This window comes from Lytechinus pictus, chromosome 18 (genome assembly GCF_037042905.1).
Source record: "Lytechinus pictus isolate F3 Inbred chromosome 18, Lp3.0, whole genome shotgun sequence".
Taxonomy (NCBI): Eukaryota; Metazoa; Echinodermata; class Echinoidea; order Temnopleuroida; family Toxopneustidae; genus Lytechinus; species Lytechinus pictus.
Window position 1 is genome coordinate 21,125,024 of NC_087262.1, and position 26,903 is coordinate 21,151,926.

The window sequence follows — 26,903 nt, forward strand, 5'->3', positions numbered from 1 at the left end:
CTTCTCTATCAAGACATGTGTCTTGAAATGACATTTCATTTCACATTGCGATTGTCCATACCACTATACAAACCTTCAAACAACATCTTACCTTGGTTGGTGCCCACTGACAGGTCACTGTTATAGGCCTGAACGATGAGGATATACTGATCCTGCGTTTCCCGATCCAGCGAAGTACTACCAAGGTTGATGTTCCCTTGACCGTCAATGATGAACATGTTGTTGGTGTTCCCGCTGATGATACGGTAGAGAACCACTGCATTCACTCCCAAGTCAGGGTCATCGGCTTTTACCTATCAATCAAAGTTTTAAGGCAGTCACTTTAAAAACAGCTGAAGAGAACCATTGTATTCTCTCTCAGGTTGTGATCCTTGGCTTTGATCTTTTGATGAATGTCTACAAGTTCACTAAACAGCACTGAGAAAGGCATTTCTAGGGCCTTTCTCAGTGCTGCATCCAAACTCTGGAATAGTATCCCTTCCTAAATTAGAAATGCATCATCTCTTAAACTGAGAACTTAACCTTTATCAAGAGTGTTTCCATAAATAAGTCATTTTGTTGTAATGGAGCATGGAATAGAATTTACATCATACAAACAAAATTAGAAAACCGATTAATGCTAAATACTTACAGTTACAATATTTGTGCCCAGAGGATGGTTCTCAAAGACCGACTTTTCATAGGAAATGTTCCGGAAAGTCGGTGCATTGTCATTGACATCTGTCACAATCACAGAGACCGTAGCCGTACCAGTCATAGGTTGACCGCTGGCCGGTTGATCAACAGCAATAACGATCAATGTGTACTCGTCCTGCGTCTCCCTGTCGAGGGCAGCAGTCGTTGAGATCTCAACAACACCGGTGTAAGGGTCAACAGTGAAGGGGCCTTCAGTTCGGCTGAGACTCTCAAAACTGTAAATGATCAATCCAGTGTTTCCTGGAAATGGATGAAAGACATGTTTGTTTTGATTGACCAAAATATCAAAGACCATACTGCAAAAGCATCCAGAACACTATCGCCATCATCTTTATACACAAAAACTTACTTTTAAAAGAAATTTATTGCTCAGAAGCCACTAGGTCCTTTACCCCCTCAAAATAATCACTGTAAATCATTTTCAAAAGAAACAAATAGTATCAGAAGCAAACAGAATTCAGAAGTCAAAGTATTGACAGTGAGAACAACATAACTGGTTATTCCAAGTAGAGAGCCTATGGGAATTACAGAAAAAAATCAGTAGTCATAGGGTTAACATTGAGGACAATGTAACTAGTTATGCCCTGTAAAAATATTATGGAACCCAGTAGTGGAAAGATTAAGAGTAACATCAACATACCATTGTCTGGATCTGTAGCATTGAGATCAACCACAAGAGTCTGGAACGGAGAGTCTTCTGGGAGCGACCTGACGTAGGTGCCCAACCCGAAGGACGGTGGCTGGTTGTTCACGTCCAGCACGTTGATGGTGACCGGTGCTGACTGCGAGTTCTGTACACCATCCGAAGCAAAGACGGTCATCTGATAGATCAGTTGCTGGTTGGCGTCCAGTTGGGCATTGGTCCGGATGGTTCCAGCCGTGTAGCTGAAGTCGGGGTCAGCTGGCACGAAGGTATATGTCAGGGTTCCTGTGAGGTCTGGATCAGTGGCAGTAATCTAAAGAAGGAAAGGGAAATTACATTATTCTTTTGTCATGACTGGATTGATGTAACATGTTTCCATAAAAGCCTTAAGTAATGATTACCACCATGTAAATCACCATGATTGACAAGATACGTCAGGTGACTTTAAGAAAATTTGAAGGTCTGCCACAGATTGGAACAGTCAACAAGAAAGTTTTGAACAAAAATCCCTGACATCCATTCAGATCTACAATTGCTTTGATGACCTGAAGGAGGAGGAAATTTAGTTTCTTTTTAGACATGATTAGATGGATTATTCCTTTCTAATAGCCTTCATTCAGAATCACTAATGTTTGTAACCAGAATTGACAGATGACTGTTAAATAGATCTGAAGGTCGGCCAAAGATTGGGGAAGTAGGAACTTTTGATGAAAAGACATCGACACCAATCCAGAATTATACTCATTTGATACAATAGAATCCTTAAAAAAAGGATTACGCTTATCAATTACCAGTCCAACAAAAGTGTTGAAGTTGACATCTTCTGCGATAGTGAACTCGTAGGAAGTCTCATCAAGGATGGGTGGCTCATCATTGACATCTAGGATGTTGATGGTGACAGTAGCAGGAGGGTTGCCAGCTTGTTGAGGACTACCATCTGAAAAAAAACAAGAACATAACATATCGTGTTTATCCTTAAAAACTTATGATTCATTCCGTGCCAGCAAGAACACAAAGACCTTTAAGACGCGTCTGTGGCGTATCTTCTGGCAGGATCACACCCAACATCTTTTAATATCTAATCTTTCCATTTCAGGCTTACAGAAACAGTGTAAAGATGGTGTTTTCTTTAATTTAAAATGTTGTTCCTACATGTAGGTCATCTTTTACAAGGAGTTGCAGAATATTCAAATCATACTCAAATTGAGATAAATCTAAACTCTTATATCTTAACTATGCAAGTGAAGATTAATTAAGTTTGAGTTTGATTTGAATTGAATCTATCAAAAGTTTTTATAAGAAAAGCCCCTGGCCCATGACACAAAGCTCAGCAATCATCGTAGAAGAATATCTTTATGATTGATTGCATTGACTACAATGTACAATCCATCGTGAAAATCAAGAGTATGATCAATCGCCAACCTTTGTTGTTAAGGGGCCATGCAGGCCTTTTTCTTTTAGCAAAACATCTCTGTGGTATTAATCGCAAGAACTTTTAAGAACTTAAACACAGTTAAAAAGGGAAATGTTAGACTTACACACTTTCAACATTAAATGATTATATAGACATGCAAATGCACAACTTCTAAAAAAAAACTTAATATCAGCCAATCAGATTGAAGGATTTCAGTAGCTTTTATTGTAAATTTGTTAACATAACAAATGTTATGAAACAGTCCACAAAACTTACTATCAAGCACAGTAACCAGGAAGTTATACTGAGGTTCCATCTCTCTATCCAGAAGACCAGATGTTCGGATGTTGCCCTCATTATCGATGACAAAAGGGACGCTGTTGGCATTGTTGATAGAAAACGTAAGGTCAGCGTTGACGCCTTCATCATCATCGGTGGCTATCACCTGAGCAAGATAAATGGGAGATGCAGAATAGGAAAGGATAATGAAATGCAAGAAATAGATAAATAGAGAATATAAGAACCTTATAACCACAGGCCAGGCTGAAGGAACATTAATTACTTCTTATTCGTAACTACTGCTACCTCCACATGTTATCTAATTTGTAGTGTCCTGATGAAGGACTTCATTGAGTTTGAAGAAAGAAACCAGTTAAATATGATAAATCATCATCATTGTCATCATCATCATCATCATCATCATCACCATCGATATCGTTATTATCATCAAGACCATCATTGAGATTGACAAATATCATCACCACCACCACCACCACCACCACCACCGTCACCACTTCTACCAATCTCTAACCTGCAGAACCAGAGTGTTGACTGGAGTATCTTCAGGGATGCTCTCCATATAGTTCTGCTGGCTCCACCTTGGAGGGTTATCATTGAAGTCCAGCACGATCACCTTCAGGAGGGTCATATCGGTCTGTGGAGGGGCTCCCTGGTCGGTGGCCCTGATGGTCAAGTTGTGTTGAGATTCAAGCTCCCTGTCAAGCTGCCTCAGGAGAGTGACATCCCCACTCACAGGATTGATTTGAAAATATCCTAAATGAATATAGAGAATAAGTAAAAATTAACTTGAGATCTAAATCAGTATTACCACATCATCATAATAAATATCATGATACTTTGTTGTGTCGGTGCAAGAACGTCCTAAGCAAACATTTTCATACAAGGTATCAGTGAAGAAATTCCCTTATGCAATGCACTTATCCGTGCTGCTAAGGTCATTTTGCGCACATGTGATGTGCTTATCCTTATAAATACCATTGTCATTGTCATTTTCACCAAAAAACACAGCAGATTCTTAGCAAATCGCTTGCCTGTCAGTGAAACCAGAAATAATTTTATACAGAATATAGAATAGATTATTCACCTCCTAGGTTGCCAGCAGTTATGGCGTAAGTGAGTCGATCTCCTTCCGGGATGTCATCATCATCAGCCGTGATCCTGGTCACTGTCGTACCTACTTGTGCAGCCTGTTAACGTTGGAATAAAAAGATAAGTTGAAATCTTACTTGGACATGTGAGTATACTGATCAAACAAGGGGTTGTTTCATAAAGTTGTTCATTAGTTATCAACAACTGCATTTGTTAAATTATCAAGCACTCGTATTCCCATTAGTTCAAGTTCGAATTCGAACATTGCAGATTACAATTCTTTTTGTTAACAAGCATTTAAATGCATCTCGTTTTTATTTTCAAGCTTTGATGAGAGTTATAAAGTTCACTCCCATTATGTTAAAACAATGAAAATTTGGAGTATATCGTTTAGCACAGGATGGATAACCTGTGCATAAATCATGTTTAACTTACAAACAGCTTATGAAAAGGCCCCCATGTCAGATAGTCTGGAATCTTCAACTCATTTAAATAACCTTTGAATAATTGTTGATGCTCTTTTATTATTTTTACATGTATTTGATTATGTCCAGCAATGATATCAAAAGATAGACAGTACATGAATTTGGTCTTACTTGCGATGTTATTGCTATCTATTTCAGTTTGTTCATTCACACCAACTTCAAACACTATGATGTTGAGTACCTCATAAATTCAAACAATGAATGATTTCAGGTTTTTTATGCAAAAAAAAAAAGAGGGAAGAAAGTTGTGAATTTGTTCACCTCATTGATGTATACAGTGAATTCATCAGCACTAAATCTAGGCGGACTGTCATTGACATCATTCACGGTAATGATGACCGTTGAAATAGCCTCTCCACTCCTACACGAAGAAAAAATATAAGAATGATAATAATAAACAGTTCTTGTATACCACGCATCTCATTATGATCATAAACAGCTCTATGCGCTTTCAAAGGACTTGGATATTATTACCTCGGCTTTAGCTTGGCGGCCGGTTATTATTTCAAGGAATAAAATCCTGCCTGGTACCCATTTACCTCACCTGGGTTGAGTGCAACACAATGTGGATCAATTTTTTGGTGTGAAGGAAACTACACAATGGCTGGAATTTTGAAGCTTTGAATGATGGTTAAAGGCAGGTTACAAAATACTTATTATATCAATATGTGCAATAAAATATATAACAACTAAAATTCTGTCTTGAGAATATATGGTACATGTATATAGAGAGGGGGCAGAGAGAGGGGAAGGGTTGTAAATGTTATTTTATGCAGATTGGAATAGTTTATTCAGCTTTCTTCAAAATCACTGCATATCAAGTTTTACATGCAGAATTACAAAATATAGTTTTTGCACTAACATCCCCCCCCCCTCCCCTTACCGCCCAACCCATTTACAGTAGATTTTATCCCTTTGATAGTGGTGGGGAAATAATATATTATCTATGTACCAGAGAAAATTTTAAAGAAGGAACAGCAATAGCAAGAGAAAACAAATCGGCATGAATATTTTGGAATAAGACAACAATATGAGCCTTACACAATGATTAAACCAAATGCTTCAAGTGACACTGGACTTGAAAGGAAATGTAAGGTGTAAAATTACTTACACTCCTACACCTTGTGTGGGATTGCTTGCCCTGACACTGAGGGTGTATGTCTGAGGGGTGTTAGGTCCAAGCACTTGGGTGTTTGTGATAGCACCAGATGTAGGATTGATTTGAAAGACACCCTGAAGAGAAAGAGAAATATAAAGTAAAGCTATTGACAACTATACGATTATTGATATATCATTGCATTTCTTTTATCCCTCATCAGTGTAACATACATTATTTCTAAAAATGTAAAAAGGGAAAGACACCACGACAGCTCTCTTTATATAGTGTGTTGATATATATATATACTGTATATACATGCATAAATACATACATGACAAAACAAATTCTTTTGCCAATCAAATATCTATTGATAGCCTCAAATTTTTGATGATCCTCCGTCTTCGTCAGGAGAAAATGACAATGATCAGATCAATCATAGTCATAGGGCGCATCCTCAGACAGACAATGATATGATGACTGGCTTCACATAAATAACAATAGTCATAGTAACGCATATTTTGCAATGATCAAATTGTTACGTAACAGTAGAAGAAAAAAGGGAAAAAAGGAAGAGCAAAAGAAGCAAAGAAAGAAGGAAAAAGAACAAAGAAAAAAAGAAGAGATGAGAGGGAAAAAGAAAGAAAATAGAATAAAAATAAAAGAAGGAAATGGAGAGAAAAGGAAAAGAAAGAGAAGAAAAAAAGAAATGTAAAGAAGAAAAGGATACGAAGAGGAAAAGAAAAGATTGAGCAATACATATTTATATATCAGTGATGCTTACATTGAGGTTGCCACTTATGATGGCATATTGGACCGCTGCATTCTGGCCATTGTCTTTGTCCGTTGTTGTCACTTGTACAATGAACGTGCCCGTCTGGTCATTCTCGTTGATACTTCCTCTATAAATATTATCATTTGGCCCTGCACATTGAGGTAAATGGAATTCAAACAGCATTTAAGTCGCAATGGTCAGTGTATGGCATCGGAGGAGCATATCAGCCCCGTGGATTAGTCTCCCGACTTTGAAACAGAGGATCGTGGGTTCGAATCCCAGCCATGGCCTATTTACTTTCCACAGAAATGGATCCACAGTGCTGCACTCGACCCAGGTGAGGTGAATGGGTACATGGTGGAATTGTACTTGAGTGTCTATTTGACGGCTCGGCAACAGCCGGGGAAGGATACCAAGTATCAAGTGCAATACAGTATATTCATGCAGTAACTGCACTATATAAATGGACCATATTATTGACAATCAATGGTGTACACACTGTAAATGCAGTGTAATTTTAAAATTTCTTTTAAAAAATAACATTAATTAATAATATGATAATAATAATACATGATTCAAGTAAAGAGCATATAACGATTTAAAGTGATTGGTTAACATTGGTTTGACTTTTAAAAAATCTGAGCTAGAAGGTCACACTTGTCACCTGTGTTTAGTGTTTCAAAAATTGAAATATAAAGTGACCGAAAACACCATCTTAATTTCATCCCATACACTTATGTGTACTATTTAGGTGTCTATAAGACGCCTATTTACAAAATCGGGGTTTGCCTTGTAGTTTTAGCTTTTCATTCTCAATAATGGTTGTTTTCAGGGTTTATTAGTTCTAATACATGCACTTGTACACATGTTTCATCTTGGTTTGAGAATTTTTTAAATCGGCTGCTCACAAAGTTAAACAATACCTTTAACATCTATGCCCTTTCAAAACACTTGAATACTAGTACCCTGCTTTAGCAGGGGGCCTTTCACTGCACAAGCATTTCAAAGAATAAATCCTGCCAGGTCCCAATTTACCTCACCTGGGTTGAGTGCAGCACAGTGTGGATAAATCCCTTGCTGAACAAAATCAATAAAGGCATACACTGTTAATAAGACTCTGGGGTGGATGCTTCGTCTGCAGGCACAGACTCTCATTGAAACTTTAATCAACAAGTTGGTCTTCACACTAGACTATCACATACAAAACTTGGCAAAAAGAAGCTGCTGAAAACTGCTTATCTAATAAAAGAGAGCCAATGGAGTAAATTATAAAGTCAAAAAGGGGCCTAAGCTTTCGATCCTAGCAGAATCTTCGTCGGAGGCAAAATGACAAACATATAAAGTGGAACAACCATAATATAGACCACAAACAAGCTACAGCAACACTAGAAACAAGGAGACAAAAGGGGCATTAGTGAGTAGAGAAGACCAATCAGGTTAGTGAAGGGGATGAAAGAAAAGGAGTAGGCAGACACAAAGGGAAGTTAGTGTAAGTAAGGCCAAGAGGGATTAAGATAATGAGGCAGGCAACATCAAACAGGATCTGGAACAAAACAGTGATAGAGGGATGAATAACTAGAGAATTAGTGAGAGGTGGGTCAAACAGGTTACAAAGAAAGGCTTAATAAACTGGTGCATAAGAGTGGGGGGAAAAAAGAAGAAAAAGAATGGGGAACAACTGATAATGTGCAAAAGACATATAAGTATATATGATAAAGCATTAAACAAACTAAGAGAAGAAGGTAAGTGTAAATATGTATCTATAAGTGATATGTATATAAATATATCCAAAAAAGAAATGTATATGAAAAAATATATAAATATATACACATATGGTGTAACTGATATGGTAATCCGCTAGGTGTGACGGGAAAAAACATAAGACTATATAGTAGGAAAGAAAAAAAAAAAAATCTGTATATGTGAAAAAGAGGAAGCAAATTGCCTAAAAAGGTAAAAGCAAATATAGAAGAGAGGGGGTGTATTATGAAGAAACCATAGTATACATGTAAATAAGCAAATGTGGTAAATCTAAAAGAGGTGAGTGGAGAAAAAACAAATATATATATATGTATATAATAATTATTATATCGCCTGAATAAGGAAGGAAAAATTGGAGCTGAGCTTGTATGAGATATGGGAGGAAAGTAGAGTAAGAAACTATAATGTACATGTAACTATTCAAAAGAGCTGAGGGGAAAAATTATATGTATATATAAATTGACCCTTACAAAAATGTCGTGTGGTGTAACTGTGTGGTACCCGGCTTTACCACACGAATTACCACATGAATGTAGGTTACCACATGGTTACCACATGAACATCTGTGGTAATTTTCCATATCCTTGTGTGGTAACGTCAGCTGGTAGCTGTGGTAATTTGTTGTCTATGTGGTACTTCTGTGGTAAATCAAAATTACCACATGAATGCATGTTACCTCATGATGCCATTGTGTGGTAATATAAATTCAAATATGTGGTATTTGTGTGGTATCGTTATATTTCTGTGGTAAATCAAAATTACCACAGGAATGCATGTTACCACATGATGCCATTGTGTGGTATGGAAATTCAAATATGTGGTATTTGTGTGGTATTGTATACTTCTGTGGTAAATCAAAATTACATGACATGAATGCATGTACCTCATGATGCCATTGTGTGGTAATGTAAATTCAAATATGTGGTATTTGTGTGGTATTGTTATACTGCTGTGGTAAATCAAAATTACCACATGAAAGCATGTTACCGCATTAGCCCATTGTGTGGTAATGTAAATTCAAATATGTGGTATTTTTGTGGTGTTATGCTCTGCGGTAAATCAAACTTAACGCATGAATGCAATACCACATGATGCTATTGTGTGGTTATGTCAATTCAAATATGTGGTATTTGTGTGGTATTGTTATACTGCTGTGGTAAATCAAAATTACCACAGGAATGCATGCTACCACATGATGCCATTGTGTGGTAATGTAAATTCAAATATGTGGTATTTTTGTGGTGTTATGCTCTGCGGTAAATCAAACTTAACGCATGAATGCAATACCACATGATGCTATTGTGTGGTTATGTCAATTCAAATATGTGGTATTTGTGTGGTATTGTTATACTGCTGTGGTAAATCAAAATTACCACAGGAATGCATGCTACCACATGATGCCATTGTGTGGTAATGTAAATTCAAATATGTGGTATTTGTGTGGTATTGTATACTTCTGTGGTAAATCAAAATTACCACATGAATGCATGTACCTCATGATGCCATTGTGTGGTAATGTAAATTCAAATATATGGTATTTGTGTGGTATTGTTATACTGCTGTGGTAAATCAAAATTACCACATGAAAGCATGTTACCGCATTATATAGCCCATTGTGTGGTAATGTAAATTCAAATATGTGGTATTTTTGTGGTGTTATGCTCTGCGGTAAATCAAACTTACCGCATGAATGCAATACCACATGATGCTATTATGTGGTAATGTCTATTCAAATATGTGGTATTTGTGTGGTATTGTTATATACTGCTGTGGTAAATCAAAATTACCACATGACCACATATAGCCCATTGTGTGGTAATGTCAATTCAAATATGTGGTATTTGTGTGTTATTGCCCTTCTGTTGAAAATCAGAAATACCACACAAAAAAGTTATCACACCCATAACTTAGACCCCCCTCAGCTCACCCCCTATCAAAATTAAAAATTGATTCGCCGGGGGGGGGGGGGGGCGGTGACAGGCTTGCGCATGCGCACTTACCGCCAACATTTGAAAAGAATTCCGTTGCGTTGCAGTTTATTGAACTCCATCGAGAAGTGTGACGAAGAAGGCCGTTAATAATTCAACCACTTAAAGAATACGGGTTAGATATGGACAACGACTTCGAAGACATTTGCAGTAGGCTAAACAGTAAGTTAGATAACCATTTTCTATGATTTTCTTTTCGTAGTTTGTTAAATGCCCCGGCTTGCAACTAGCTAAAGATTTCGTCAATGAAAATGACATGACACTGGCAGTCCCATCCTGTCTAACCGGGCGCTCGGCCGGCCCCGAGCGCCTGCTCGCTGCTGTGATGTGGACCACTGGCTGGTGGTCTCAAAGTCTGCACACAGCACACCTAACGATTTGAGTTTAGATTTAACGTGAATTTCCTATTATTTTACAAAATCTTTCAATTGATGATGTTCCTTGTATTCTTATGAGTAAGTGTGCAAAAAGTTTCATAAAAAATTGAGAGAAATAATTGATTTTCTTGGGAAAAAATCTCGGCCAGTCATGGTCATTTTGAAATTTGATTGAACAAAATGATTAGTGGTAGGACTAGGATGGGGGTCGGGGGCCCGTTTCTCAACACATGGACAAGTTAGTCATATCTTTATCCACCAACCACGGAGTTAGTTCCATTCTTACTAAACCTGTTTCTCGAAAGGCTTCCTTACTAGAATACCTTGATATCGATACTATCGGTAAAAAGAGCAGACGAGACGTAGCCTTAGTCACAAAATATCATAATTTTCAAAATGAAAAATTATGACAAAATTGCAAATATTGTGATAAATTGGGAAATAAATCTTTTCAAAATAATAGCACAGGTGAATTATGCATCATACATACTTAGACCATGAAGACTGGAGTATTCAATTGCAGAGAAAATTAAATTATGAATAATTCATTTTATGACTGAAAAATCACTTGTGGACGTTGAGATGGGTACCCCCGGGATGTCCAATTTAAATAGTTTACGAAAGTAAACCATAATGGTTTTCTTTGTAAAATGATGATAATTATACGGTCTTTTATGATCCTTAACGTCATCAAAATATAGTTTAATGAAACATTTTTAATCATTGATACCAAAACATACGATATTTGACAAATTATATGCATAAATTAGAGATAGAATTTATCCAACTGTTCATAGGGGTCTGAAACCAACAAATACGAGTTCAGTTATGGATGGCCTGACGTGGTAGAATCTTTATCGATTAAATCATTTTACTATTTCAAAATGAATGGTTTTATGGCGTTAACAACAGTTGTTATAGTTGATTTGTATTACAATTACCATTGAATGCATCATCCCACTTGTTTTGTGATGTAATTTCAAGCTCTATGATTGATTACGTAAGATTATAATTTTAAAATTTCTAAGCACTTTTGCATGTCATAGTCTACCCACGTGATGCCACTACGTCATTAAGAAAGAAGTTAGGACAGGTTCGGAGGTGTCATAAATATTTAGTGAGGTTGTTGTACCCGATCTTGGTAAAGAGGGCTTCGTGAAACGGTTAGCGGACAAGTAGCTCACTATCTCCGATTTAGTCAAGAAGTTAGACTTATGACGGTGTTGAGAAACGGGCCCCGGGTGTCCGGACAGTATATCTTTTTGAAGCCTTCTTTTTTGTCTTTGGATTACACTAAAAATATGAATTCAATACTTTTAATCATCTTCTATTTTGTTCCTTATAATATTTCCTAACATTTTGTACTAAAAATTGATGGAACTTCGCTTGTAATTTTTTCCAAATGACTTTCTAAAATTGATCGTCCGGACACACAACCTGTCCGGACACACAACAACTGGGTAATACTAATAGTGGCCGATGTTGGTTGGTTGGTGTTGGAGTTAAGTTGGCGCTCTTCAATCTGGTAGATTATCTGCGCCAGGTCGTTTCCGAGTTAGTTGCTTAATTCCCGCATCAATGTCCTCGGCGTTAGACTTGTCTGACCTGTCATATAGCGAGGTGCAATATAATTATGATTAGTTACCACCACCATTAAATGTGCGTTTTTGTACTTCATAATATGCAAACTTATATAAGAAGCTAGGTCGAAGCTCAATTTTAGTAGTCTAAGAATTATCACTAATCATCAGAACAAAAGGATGAGAGAGAGAGATCAGTGGAATATTCTTATTCGAATCTCTTTGTTTTTTTCACGTAATTCAGGATGACTTTATAATCTGCATTTCTTCCCAATAATGTTGCCAGATCTGATATTGGCTTGTTTAATTTCAGGCTTCTTTGCATAATTCTTCTTTCTCTTTCATATTTCTTACATTGTAGTAAAAAATGTTCTATTGTCTCAGGAACCTGACAATGGGAACATAGACCATTTTCATGTTGATTAAATTTATACAGATAATAATTCAATTTACATTTTCCAAGTCTTAAACGGTGTATCATAGTCTCTTCAAACCGAATGAGACCTTGATAACTAATTGTATCTGCCACGTTGGGTTGGATGCTAAATAAATGTCTTCCTTTAGATGAGGATACCCATTGAGCCTGCCAGATTTCTTTATAAATCAAAGACATGTGGGTTTTCCATTCCTCTTTGATATATGGAATGTTTAATTCAACTTGTTCTTCTGATGTTCCTTTTTTTGCTAAAAGGTCTGCCACATCGTTCCCGTGAATACCACAATGGTATGTCTGCGCACCTATTCACTTTACACAGACCTATTACACATGATGCGAAGATTTCGATAAGAAAGCAGTCACAGAGGCTGCATTTTGAGGCCGTCACATGAAATGCCCAGGAAAGAGTTCCATATGCAATTCCAATGCACCCCCCACCAACATGATAAAAAATAAGATTGTTGAGACTTAATTCCATTCCAGTTCGTTCATTTCAGATTTTTCTATAATTTTTTTTTTACCGTTGTGTTGGCACCTAAGTTGGGACTTGAGATCACCTCGTTTTATTTGCAGTCAAGACCTGTTCCTGCTATGCTAGCGAGAAGTGCTGATACCGAAAGGGGTATTTTAACGATTATCAGCCAATAAATAGTTCGACTAGACTTGACTCACAGAGTGACACAGACCCTTGAGTAAATAAACCGATGTCTATGGACAATTACACACACTAGATACATCCATACATGCTCGAAATTTGACGGAATAAAGCCATATTTTAGTATGTATTTCCACTCCTAGTACTATCCACTCCCCCATCATATATATGTTCTATATTGTGCTAGATATATTATTCTGAACCTTCTTCATGTTTTTCAATTTTAGGGGAGTGCATATGGAACTCTTGCCAATGCCCTAAATTCATTATTTTCCCACCATTTTGAGTCAGATTTTTTATGAATAGATCTGTTTATGACATTTCAGGAGAAAGAGAGGGAGACCCAAAACTACCTGTCCTGGCATCACATTTGAGGAGAAGAAGTCGGTGAATATGACCTAGCCCGGGGGAGTTTCCAGAAGAAGGCCCAGAACCACCGGCCGCCAGGAGTGGAGGTCCTTTGTTGTTGCTCTACATGTCAGGAGGCATCGGGCAGTAGGTAAGACTAAGTAAGTACAGTAGGCTCTTTCAGGTGTAAAGTTTATTTTTTGTTTGGAGTCGTTGCGTATCTTCCATTATCAGAATCGCGCAGATTCGGATGTGCGCAATCTTGGGGCACCTTATCTGTCAATGGTCCTAACTGTACTTAGAGGACTCTGTGATGATATTTTTATCATTTTTACATTGTACCAGGGGTATTTTTATTCACGGAGCCTAGACAAATCTCTGTTGCCTGTAGAACTTGGTACACAAAGATGGATTTCCGTAAAAAATCCACCTTTCCCACAATAATTTTTGGGCAAACATTTAATTTGTCCAATTTGTAAGCCTTTGTAATCTAAATATAAAAAATTAAGGCTTAAGAAATGTTAATTGTAAGCAGGTAAACATTTCGAAGGATCACTTGCTTGCAATTCCCAAGCTATATAACACAATGACATGACCTTTAACTGGAGTGACGTCCATATGCAAGAAAATACAGAGAGAATTGGTGCAAATGCATAGCTGATTGTGCTAGTATTAGATTCCAGGCTGACGTGTATCGGTTTGGACGTTCTAATGACAAGTTTAGAGTGTAATTTGGCGCTAATAGAGTTTCGCAACGGTTGATCTGGCGATGCCAGAAAACTAATTTCACCTCAAAATTTGTCAGATTTTTTGGCGAAATATCTATTCAATTTAATGTGTTCTAAAACTACTAAAGATTAAGTATAAGAATAATAATATATTCATAGGCCTACCGATAGTAAAATAAAAAAAAATAATGAAAGGCCTAACTTAACCACATTTAGGGCCTATTACTATTGTATATATTTAAAGCTTTTATACAGATTGTCTTTAATTTGTGGAAGTTAAAAATCAAGATGATTAGATCTAGAATTCTCAGATCTGAAAGTTAGACAATAACTTACCTTAAAAATCCTGCAAAATTTTCTAAATGCCTCATTTTGCCAGCCACATTTGAAAGGGTTCCTGCCCATTACGAAAGCTATGCACTTTAAAAGATTCATATTATTATTGTTAAAAAGACAAAAATTGAAGTAACAAGTAAGCTACAAACAGTTGCTGGATACTCTTTGCATTAATATGTTCCTCACACTGACACTGCTGTTACAGTTCCATGTAAAAATTGAACATTGAAATTGCATGCACATTAATGAGTGGCACATGCGAAGAATTACTTGTAGGACCCTTAGGCTTACTACACCATATATTTTGCGTCTTACCTACTGTGCATGTGCCATGGCTGGGACATGTACTTGTAGATTTTGCAATTTCTTGGCATGATTGAGGTTAACATTTTTTTTCTCTCTCTCTCTTTTTTGCAGCCCTGGTAGAAGCACCATCTTGATACTATCATTCAAACTCTCATCAGCTGTATCATTATAGGTGGACTAAAAGAACAATATTCATGCAGATATAATGGTGAGTACAAATTTATCCTTTTTGGAAGGTATTTTTTATTATTATTGTGTTATTTTGATTATTTACATGTGCATGAACATGAGATGCAGTTAAATAATTTTGATTTTGTAACCACTCTGATACAAAGCTTGTGTAATGCTCTTACAAGGTTCATGCTGTTGTCAATTCAAACGTAATAGATAGGCATAAGTGAAACATCAACACCTAATGTGCATTTATGATCACATCAGAATTGATCTTCATTATGTGAAATTGGCAACTTGTAATTTCTTATTCAAACTGATGGAATTATCCCATAAACCATTTAAAACACATTTTAAAAAAGCATGAATTAAAATCATGTTTAATTAAAATAAATATTTTTTTTTAAAATAAATTTACTCTAAAATGTCCTTCCCTATACAGAGAGGTGACTTGACTTTACATGTTAATATTTTAAGTATAAATATGTAACAAACCCCACATTGTTTTTTAATCATTTTTTTTTAAGTTTGGAAATTGATATTGAAACCATGTAGTTTTTAATGAATATTAAATAGTTAATGAAGGAAAGGCCTTTATGTTTATCTTCTTCTGTTATTTTTGCAGATGCCTTAAGTTGAAATGGAAGGTGTCCTGAATCAGCATCCATTCATCTGGTTTCGTAACTCCTTTCATAGTGCTATTGGAACCTGCTCCCTACCAGTATAACATCAAACAGATTGGAAGAATAAAGGCCAATGGGAAGTGCCTTTTATATTTCTACTTGCCACAAAGCAGTCCATGGTTTAGCGCAATCTAAACTGGACTATTGTTATGCTCTTCGTGCTTGAATTAGGGCGATCTGGACTGACTGCAGAGAGTACAGAATGCTGCATCTATTGTGCCATTTGCCATACGCCAACTTCGCTGGCTGCAAGTCAAGGAAAGGATATACATGAACATCAGTTTCCGTCTCCTGATTTTCTAAGTCAATGACAGAGATCCAGATTACATGTATTATAAGGAATCCCTTGTGCGTCATTTTCATTCTAGGCGCACTTGCCTTTTTATTTTTGTGATCATTACGCACCTACAAATTAGCTACTGGTGATGCAACTTTCTCCACTACTGCTCCAAGGCCATGGAATTATCTCCTTCCTCTCCTCCAGTTGTCAACAACCTTGGATCAATCCAAATACAATTTGAGAAGACCTACCATATTCCTGATCTTTGCTCTGTACTTACAACAATACTGTCACTGCCTGGTAATTTGAATTTTTTTTAATCTCATGTGCTGACTAGGATGGCGTCTCAATTCATCCAAATTAGACAAGGGATAATAAAGTAATGTATGACATTCTAACCTCTGCATTATTTTGGTGAAAGAGCTCTAAGCATATGCAAGTAGCAAGCTGATGATGTCATACTGACGTACATTGTACATGTACACGTATCCCCAACTTATTATTTTGTATATAAAATTGTGCATTTAATTTTGTTTACCAAGAATGAAACAAATCGGATTGTAAACTGTATTGATGTGACTTACCTGTATTGATTATTGCTGGAAGTTCTTTTGCTACATGGGATTGGAAGACATACTTATTACACACATGAAGTAAATTATTATTTTATCTGGTAACATGAGAACAAAAAAAATGTGGGCATGATATCATAAACTTACATGTATCTACTTGCATGTGTTGATGACCAATATTTTTGTAATTGTTTTTTTTTTTTTAATCTGATTTTGATAAAATTTTCACTATATTGCATGGTAAAAATTACTTTATTTTAGATTATGTTGAGCCCGTATCATATACAAGTACAACTTTAAAGATAAATTACCAGTTGTAGTAACAATCTTAAAATGAGTTTGAACAGAATCCAATAGAATTACCAGCAAAATATAAAAGATATGTGCCATAATTATAGCTCGGGAAGAAAATGTGTAATTGCTGAGAAATGAGCAAAATAAGCATGTAATTCTATCAAATGTCAGGTATTTTTCAAATCAATCATAATACACTGTCCTGTCCCACATATGCTTTTCTGTGTTAGTGATCATCAGAATAATTGATTTTAAGTTCAAAATTAGTAATTTTACAAAGATACAAGTTTACATTAATGTACCAGATCTCGAGATTATGTACAATATTTTGACAATTTCTCATGAAATAATTGTTTGCTGCAACTGCTGTCTTTTTAATACCTCTAAGTGATAGTGTAATACAACCACAAACTTTTCTTAAGAATTAATGTACATGTATGATTCTTTCACCCAAATTTACATGCATTGATACTGTTGACTACTTGCCAAAAGTTCCTGCCAAAAGCCTTTTTTTTTTACGATGTACATGCTTTTATAGACGACCTGCCAAAACATTGTATTGTATATATATTCAAGGACCAACCAAAAAGAGATGAATAAAATGTTTGAAGGAAATTGAAATTAACTTTAAAAATGATAGCTGTCAATGCAGTATTATTACAGGGTTCCCACAGTCATGGAAAATCCTGGAAAAAATTGGTCATGGAAAGTCAGAGATATGTAAAAAGTCATGGAATTGCATTTACCTCTTGGCTATGACAGCTTTCTAGTTTTTTATGTCTCACAACTCTCATACTCTGTGATTGTACTCTACTTTTATAATTGGTGTTCATGATCATAACATGTCTGATTTTGTAAACTGTGCCAGAAAGGAATTAAGTCATGGAAAGCAGCAATTTAGTCATGGAGAGGTCATGGAATTCTGTTTTCAAATTTATGTGGGAACCCTGAATAGGTTTGTGCACTTGACACAGTGTGCACTACATATGAACTTTGTAATGCCATGATATAAACCAGTACAATATCTTAAAGGAAAATAAAACCCAAAATATAATACCACATGATACCATTGATAAATACAGGACAATGAAAATGAATCCACTCATATACCCCCAATCCGATTTCCCAGTATGGAGTACATGTACCACCTTTTCAAAGTTGGCATCTTCTGGTTCGAAGTCTATGGATGGAGATTATTCCGTCAGCGACGAACTACATCTCTAAACGTTTGGGCATTATATATTCTATTTCATCGATAATAAATCAAATGTACAGATAAAACTCATAAAATATTAATTAAAATATGTTTAATATTATATGATAGGTTCAAATTACGACTTGATGAGTTTTAATGATAAAAATTACACCCTAATCTACGATTTACAAATTGGCAGCGAAAATCAATCAGAAATTGGAGTGTAAATCTTATCATTAAAACTCATCAAATTGTATTTTGAACCTACCATATATTAAACAAATTTTAACTAATATTTTTATGAGTTTTATCTGTACATTTGATTTGTTATTGATAAAATAGAATATATAATGCCTAAACGTTTAGAGATGTAGTTCGTCGCTGATGTAATAATTTTCTAACTACATGTAACCCCGCGAAAATGGCGACCTCCATCCAGAAACTTCGAACCATACTGTAAGAGGCCAACTTTGAAAAGGTGGTACTCCGTAATTGGATTAGGGTATGAGTGGATTCATTTTGATTGTCCTGTATTTATCAATGGGATCATGTGGTATTATGTTTTGGGTGTTATTTTCCTTTAATTAAAATATTACATGCCAGGGTATTGTCCTAGTTTTCATTTTTGGTGCGTAAATTGATCAAATTATTTGTTCCTTTGAACACTATTCTAAACTGAGTGGACTCCAAATATATATTATCATCTCTCGTCTATTTCTACTTGCCCTTCGGCCTTGAAGTAAACTTGGGATAATTATGCATTTTGTTATACGCAATTTTGAGTACAGTGCACTTTGCCGCAGCTACTTATATGATATTACCTATTGTAGACACATCCTTATGTTTTGTTCATTTTCTTAAAAACGATTAAGAGTTTAATCATTTTTGTCTTTAAGCATAAAACAAAGAGTAATCAGTCCATTCTGTATGTGTGACCTGCAAACAAAAATACAATGGTAGTTAATTTGGTTTGCTGAAAAGCCTGATAGCCTTTGAGGTAACTTTTTAAAGTATTTAGAAGAAATGTATCTTTTTTAAAAGTATTTATATGCACTGTAATTTCTTTGATAGTTACTGTTATGTTACACTGTTTGTACAGTAAAGCAGCTGTTATACATTTTTTGCCAATAGCAAATGTAAACCAGTATTGTAAATTGATGACTCTATGAGCTAAATACCAGTACTTTCTATATCACTTGTAAAATCATTTGTTGTTTGTTCATTGAAGGTGTTGTATTTTCTTAATCTTATAAAAGTCCATAGGGTCATGAACACATTCTACTGCTACCAAAATCATACCCATGATCTGTGATGTATCTAACCAGTTACCACACACATTGCAACACACCAGTTGCTACATACATTATCATGCATCAGTTATCACACATACCATCACACTAGTTACCACACACATTTTGGGTAATGACTCTGATGCATGGTATTATGTGTAGTATGTACAATATGTGTGGTAACGTGTGTGGTAATTGTAATGCATGTGGTAACTGGTGAGTGTTTACCACACACCATTTACCACACGAATTACCTCATATTTTACCACACACCAGTTACCACATGCATTACCACACACCAGTTACGTAACTGGTGTGTGGTAGTGTATGTGGTAACACGTGTGGTAAATCGTGTGTAGTAATGCATGTGGTAACCGGTGTGTGGTAAAATGTGACGTAATTTGTGTGGTAAGGCATGTGGTAAAATGTGAGGTAATTCGTGTGGTAACGCGTGTGGTAACTGGTGTGTGGTAAAATGTGAGGTAATTTGTGTGGTAAATGGTGTGTGGTAATGCATGTGGTAACTGGTGTGTGGTAAATGGTGTGGTAACTGTCGTGTGGTAAATAGTGTGTGGTAATCTATGTGGTAAATGGTGTATGGTAATGCATGTGGTGACTGGTGTGTAGTAACCATCGTGTGGTAAATTGTGTGGTAACCGGTATGTGGTAAAAATTGTTACCATAAATTAATCCCTTGTGTGGTAAATGTTACCGTATATTAATCCATTCATGTGGTATTCCTGTGGTAATGTTGTGTGGTAAATGTTCCAATTTACCACAGGACAATACCACACGACATTACCACACATTACCACACAATACCACAGGACATTAAGACAGCTTTACCACACAACAATATATGTGGTAATCGTGTGGTAAAGTCCTATGGTAATTATATGGTATTACCACAGGACATTTTTGTAAGGGGAAAGTGGATAGGAAAGAAAAATCAGTCGTTCCCCTCTTGGATGTTCAGGCCATGAGGTTGGGTGGTGCGAAGTCGTCTCATCCAGAGCTTCTCCCTGCTAGTACGGACTGAGTCAGGACGGGTACCTAAAGATTCGATGCCCTGTAGCATCATGTCAGTGATGGAGTGGTTGGGGAGGTTAAAATGGCGGCCAACTGGAGTGTCCAGCTTTGCTGTGTTGACGGTGGATCTGTGCCCGTAGAATCGTTTCTTGAGTGTGGTCTTGGTTTCCCCTATGTATTGTACCCTACAAACTCTGCAAGTGATGAGATATACAACATTAGTGGTAGTGCATGTGATGTTGCCCTTGATCTGGTGAGACAGGCTGGTAGAGTTGCTGGTGAAAGTATCGCCCTCGTGAAGGTGTATTTCACATATGATGCACCTGTTGCTGGTGCATTTGAAGGTGCCATGCTGTATGGGAGAAGAATGGTTAGTGAGGGAGGGCACTTCAGCACGAACAATGAGGTCCCTGAGATTCGGTGGGCGTCGGTATGCTAGAAGGGGAGTATCGGGAACGGCCTGTTGGAGACGATCAGAAGTGTGTAAAATGTGGTGGTTATCAAACAGGATTTTGCGGAGAGGGGGTAGATTGGGATGGAAGGTGGTCACAAGCGGTATTCTGTCGGTGGTCTCCTTGTCACTTTTTGGTTTGAGAACTTCAGATCTGGGGAGAGAACGAACTTTGTTAATTGCCAGTTGGACTGCCCTGGCCCCGTGGCCCCTAGCACAGAGATGTTTCTGCAGATTCCTGGCATGGAAGGAAAAATCAGGGTCCTCGGAGCAGATACGGCGAAGTCTGAGGGCTTGACATACAAAACTTGCCGTTTAATTTAGTACACCAAATCATTTTAGCCAGCGTATTCAGACCACATATCTCGACTTTGTTTAACACAGTGGACTAGTAGATGCTTACCTCTTGAATGCAAATCCAAAATTGCTTGAAACTTTCAAATTAAACAAATACTTTTCTACTTACGATTGGTGAATTCAGGGTTGTTATCGTTCACATCTGTAACAATCACCGTCACAGGAGCCAAGTCCTGGCCGCTCTCATCAACTGCTGAAAGCTGTACGAGCATGGAGAAAAAAGAAAATTTAAAGTCTTGATAGATAAGTAACAATAGACATTGGTGATCAAACTGATCCGAAGCATAATTCAACACAATAAAATGAATAATCAAGACATCATAGTTGGTGAATACATGTATCTCATTGAATATGAAACCACCATTTGAGTTCAAATGACCCTTTTCTGATCCTATCATGCTCAGAATGGAACTACGTACTGGGCGGCCCCGTTGCATAAAAGTTACTAATATGGTAACTTTGCCATGCAATGTTAACTTTCATGAAATCCTCAATTTTGATTGGCTGATGAGCATTGTTATCATGTTAGTTACTATTGGATGGCAAAGTTACCATAATAGTAACTTTTATGCAACGGGGCCCTTGTCTATTGGATTAATACCTGTAGGTTTTAATCTCAGGTGCAATCATCAAAATCAAGAGGTGGAGTAAATAAACAAAAATAAAAGAAAATACTGGTTTGGTTTGGTTTTATTTACCGTATAAAAATCACAACAAAATACATTGTACAAAATATTAAGATTAAATATATAAACACTTAAAAGATGCGGATAGATCACTCTATTCAGATCCATTAATATAATGGCTCTGTTCTTCCTAGAGGTCCAATACTGATGTTGCCAATTTGTGGAAATAAGAAAAGACCAATGAAGGCTTTAATTAATCAATCAATTATCCAGATTGGATTATTACCTGTAAGGTATATTGTCTGGTGCCATCATCAAAGTCAAGCGGCTGAGTGACGAATATATCAATCACTCCACTGCCAAAGACCTGGGTTGGTGAAATTCTGAACGGAACGGAGTTGCCATTTTGCAGAGAGACTGTTATCGTGCTATCGGTAATCTGTGAGAGAAACAAGCAAGAGACATTAGCAGTGGTAACATGGATTTTTATCTAAAATAAAGGAACATAAAGGTGATCTGAAAAAGAAACAAATAAGAGACATTAAACAATACTTTTTGACAATGTTCCTTTATCTAAATAAAATGGATTTTTATTTAAATTAAGGAACACTATCATAAAGTATAGTTTTAACAACCTCCAGCTCTTTTATACAAGCTATGGCTTCACTGTGGTTATTACCATCCTTACCATATACTTTCAATTGTTTTAATTACTTTGTATTTGACATTAATTACATAAATGAACTGAACTATATTGCATATATTTAATTCATACTAAGTGAGGAATTAATCACGGTTCATCTTGAAGTGCAGTACAATATAAATAAATTTTTTTGCTAAAGGAAATTAAGGTCAAGGGTGGGATTTAAACTTCGGATGCTCTGTTTTAAAAAGTGAGTGTAATTAGGACCATCACACTACAACTACACCACTTGAAAAAGAATTGACATGTGAATCAAATGAAACACTCACCAGATCTCCGTCATCAACCGTTATGGTGATTGGGAGTTGGGAAGAAGTAGACGCCGATTCAGGGACGGAGACGGTGTAAGAATTTTCGTCAAACGATGGCGGTTCATCGTTTGCAGGCGAGACGGTAACGTTGAAACTGACCTGTGTGAAGGACACCCCTCCTGAACTGGTTTCAACAGCCTACATGGGACAATAGGAAAAAATGAGATATGTAAACATCCACCACACAGAGGAATAGAAATACAAAATATTCTGGATATATCATTTTTTAAAAGGTAGGGTGCATTTAGTGGAAAGAAAAGGCATCAATGTGTGGATCCTGACTCAAATTACCTTTAATATCAAAACCTAACTATATTCTATTGTGAAACTTTCCTCTCAAACTTAAAAAATATTACATTGTCAAAACATAATTATTGTCTAGTGTGAAAGGAGATGGAAAGAACAACTTTTCTCAATGCCATTTTGTCTATTGTGAAATGAGAAATGGTGGGTCACTTACACTGACAATAAGTGGGTACGTCGATGGAAGGACAGGGTTGTCTCTATCCATTCGAGAGTTGACGGTAATGATACCGGTAGTTTGGTTGATCACAAAATAACCTTGGCTGTCACCTGTGGAATAAGATATTCACAATATTTCATTAATCTCTTTCTTTCTGAAAATGTGTAAAAAACATCATTAAATTCAAGCATATCATCAATCATTAATATAATCATAAATCATTATGACAGTAAGTTACAGAAAATATTGACAGAAAAATATCAAAGTCCCATTTGTACCAAGGAAATGATTGTTATATAAAAGTCAACGAGACAATTAAACAAATATAACCTAAGGCGAAAAATAAGGATTATATACATGTAGTTTTGCCTAAGTCAGATCCTTTGGAACCACAAACATTTTACGTAGAAGATATTCTGGTTATTTTTTTCAACTTATAGAGTTATTTTCTACAATGTCATAAAAGTTGCTATACATGTACTTACTGACTAGAAGATTATATATGATAGTATTTGCGTCACTTGAATCCGGGTCTAGAGCTATAATAGTCTGCACCACTGATCCCTGAAAAAAAGCAATATCAAGACATAAATGTTATTCAATGCATGAAGAAAAAATGTAGTTGTATCATAGGAAGACAAAATCAGACAAGGATTTCATAATATCTTTGAGGATTTATTTTTGTAAGTTCTTAAAAAACGCTGACTTTATAGAGGACTTAAATGTGAGGTGCCAAACTTTGATAATATTAATGATAATATGAAGAATATTAAATATTTTTATATCACACATACATGTATCTACACAACATGGCAGTCTAGGGCGATCCAATATTCAGCGAATTAATGATAAAATCATGTAAAATATATAAATATATATATGTTCCAACTTAGCTAAAATCCAGAGACTGACCATGAATTTCATGAGAGAAAGGATACAGAAAGTGGACTGGTACGTTCTTTAAAATTCTGGAAACTAAAAATGGAAGTTGTCACTCTCTCATAAAACACAAAAAACACATAAAAATATATGACAAGACAAACAAACATATTTCCTTCAACAAGTGGAATGCCTCTGGCCGTCTCACCTGCATCACGCGATTCAATATAGCAGCAGTGCTGATTTTGAAAACTACTATAACTCGCACAAGATGTTCAGTGATACTTGGTTACTCTTATTTCCACGTTTTATGAACTAGACCAATACACTTATATAGATATGATGGCAATTTAAAGGAGAATGAAACCCTTGAAACCAGCTGAATCCATATCAAAGAGAAAAATCAAAGGAACACATTGTTGAAAGTTTGAGGAAGATTGAATGAATAATAAGAAAGTTATGAGCATTTGAATATTGAGATCACTAGTGCCATGTAGATCCTCCCATCGGCAATGCGACCAAGATCTGTGATATCACACACGTACAACTCCCTCATTACTTTAGTACTTATTTCACTTATATTCTCACTTTTATAGAGTCTATCACAAGGTGAGGTGTTCTCTTTATGAGATGACAAGTACAGAGGTTTCACAACATTATATAATTGATGAATCGTTTGTCATATGATTAGAATGAGCAAAAAGAAATGTTTTGGGGTATATTTTCAGTGTCCAAATGGGAGAGTTGTACGTGTGTGACATCACAGATCTTGGTTGCATTGCCAATGGGAGGATCTCCATAGCATTAGTGATCTCGACATTCAAATGCTCATAACTCTTTTATTGCTAGTCCTATTTTACTCAAACTTTTGTTGATCTTATTCTTTGATTTTTCTGCTTTCACAAAAGCTAACTTGCTCCAAGAGTTTCATTCTCCTTTAACAAATACCCCCAACGTGGCCAAAGTTCTTTGACCTTACATGACCTTGATCATGTGACCTGAAACTCGCACAGGATGTTCAGTGATACTTGATTACTCTTATGTCCAAGTTTTATGAACTAGACCAACACACTTTCAAATTTATGGCTGTAATTCAACAAATACCCCAATTTGGCCAAAGTTCATTGACCCTAAATGACCTTTGACCTTGATCATGTGACCTGAAACTTGCACAGGATGTTCAGTAATACTTGATTACTATTATGTCCAAGTTTCATGAATCAGATCCATAAACTTTCAAAGTTATGATGGTAATTCAACAGATACCCCCAATTCGGCCAAAGTTCATTGACCCTAAATGACCTTTGACCTTGGTCATGTGACGTGAAACTCATGCAGGATGTTTAGTGATACTTGATTAACCTTATGTATAAGTTTCATGAACTAGGTCCATATATTTTCTAAGTTATGATGACATTTCAAAAACTTAACCTTAGGTTAAGATTTTGATGTTGATTCCCCCAACATGGTCTAAGTTCATTGACCCTAAATGACCTTTGACCTTGGTCATGTGACATGAAACTCAGTCAGGATGTTTAGTAATACTTGATTAACCTTATGGCCAAGTTTCATGAACTAGGTCCATATACTTTCAAAGTTATGCTGTCATTTCAAAAACTTAACCTCAGGTTAAGATTTGGTGTTGACGCCGCCGTCGCCGTCGCCGTCGGAAAAGCGGCGCCTATAGTCTCACTCTGCTATGCAGGTGAGACAAAAATGGAAATCAGGGGGAGGGGCACTTGAAGCAAATAAGGGGCTGCGATTACAAGTACACTTTTTGTCGGGGAGAGGGGGGGGTATGAAAGGGGGAACATGCCCCTAGGATATGACTGATGCCTCTTTTGTATCTTACCACGTGTGTTGTCTCCGGGATTGTAACATCGTATGGGATATTAATAAAGATTGGTCTAGTATCTTGGATGCTGACTTACCACTGGTTTTGTCTCTGGGACAGTAACATCATATGGAGTATTGATAAAGACTGGACTAGTATCTTGGATGTTGACTTACCACTGGTGTTGTCTCTGGGATGGTAACGTCATATGGGATATTGATAAAGACTGGTCTAGTATCTTGGATGTTGAGAACACTGACAGTCAATGTAGCAGAGCTTGAGAGACGAGTATTAACCCCAAGATCCTGTCAAAGAACATAGAATTCATTATATCCTACATAAATTAAATCCTGTATGCTGATTGCTTTAAATAGCATCATGTGACCAAACATATTCTCGCTTTTTTGCGATGATGTGGAAAATGAAACGCTCACTGAAGAAAATTTACTATTCTGTGACGTCAATGATGGCATAGTGCACTATTCCATCATTGACGTCACAGATCATGCAATATCTCGGATGCACTGGTCAGCGAGGTCATTCTACCGGGCAAGTCCCATGAAGGGACAGCGCAGGCACTGATCCAGGTTCAGCTTAGTGCGTGGATTCAGGAAAAGTAGATCAGTCAGCGCAGCATGTTACATGTATCTATACTTTGGTTTAATTATAAAAGGAAGAGCTATGAGTATAAGAAGTAGATTACCAAAATCTATTGATCTTAAAAGTAGGATATAAAACAAATATACCAGGGTG

At 36.4% G+C, this 26,903-nt stretch overlaps 2 protein-coding genes and 1 long non-coding RNA gene across 3 annotated transcripts in view; 1 reads left to right on the forward strand and 2 right to left on the reverse strand.

Moving 5' to 3' along the window:
• LOC129282130 (cadherin-23-like) overlaps positions 1-9,052 on the reverse strand; it is a 60,190-nt gene extending 51,138 nt beyond the window's left edge. Inside the window, exons 1-11 of the mRNA XM_064112792.1 lie at positions 9,022-9,052; positions 6,508-6,647; positions 5,739-5,860; positions 4,889-4,988; positions 4,138-4,240; positions 3,565-3,806; positions 3,030-3,198; positions 2,131-2,276; positions 1,337-1,652; positions 632-936; positions 92-293 (exon numbers count right to left, since the gene is read on the reverse strand). Of these exons, the coding sequence (XP_063968862.1) occupies positions 92-293; positions 632-936; positions 1,337-1,652; positions 2,131-2,276; positions 3,030-3,198; positions 3,565-3,806; positions 4,138-4,240; positions 4,889-4,988; positions 5,739-5,860; positions 6,508-6,647; positions 9,022-9,052 (1,876 nt within the window). The remainder of the gene's footprint in view (positions 1-91; positions 294-631; positions 937-1,336; positions 1,653-2,130; positions 2,277-3,029; positions 3,199-3,564; positions 3,807-4,137; positions 4,241-4,888; positions 4,989-5,738; positions 5,861-6,507; positions 6,648-9,021) is intronic.
• A 1,172-nt stretch (positions 9,053-10,224) lies between these two features.
• Positions 10,225-19,339, forward strand: LOC135157516 (uncharacterized). Its single transcript, XR_010296516.1, has 4 exons — positions 10,225-10,409; positions 13,622-13,804; positions 15,125-15,221; positions 15,810-19,339. It is a non-coding gene; the product is annotated as an uncharacterized LOC135157516 (long non-coding RNA).
• Positions 19,340-21,040: 1,701 nt separating this feature from the next.
• Positions 21,041-26,903, reverse strand: part of LOC129281920 (cadherin-23-like) — a 39,951-nt gene continuing 34,088 nt past the window's right edge. The window contains exons 8-13 of the mRNA XM_064112793.1: positions 26,327-26,455; positions 23,923-24,001; positions 23,435-23,547; positions 22,933-23,112; positions 22,247-22,399; positions 21,041-21,534 (exon numbers count right to left, since the gene is read on the reverse strand). Of these exons, the coding sequence (XP_063968863.1) occupies positions 21,436-21,534; positions 22,247-22,399; positions 22,933-23,112; positions 23,435-23,547; positions 23,923-24,001; positions 26,327-26,455 (753 nt within the window). The 3' untranslated portion in view covers positions 21,041-21,435. The remainder of the gene's footprint in view (positions 21,535-22,246; positions 22,400-22,932; positions 23,113-23,434; positions 23,548-23,922; positions 24,002-26,326; positions 26,456-26,903) is intronic.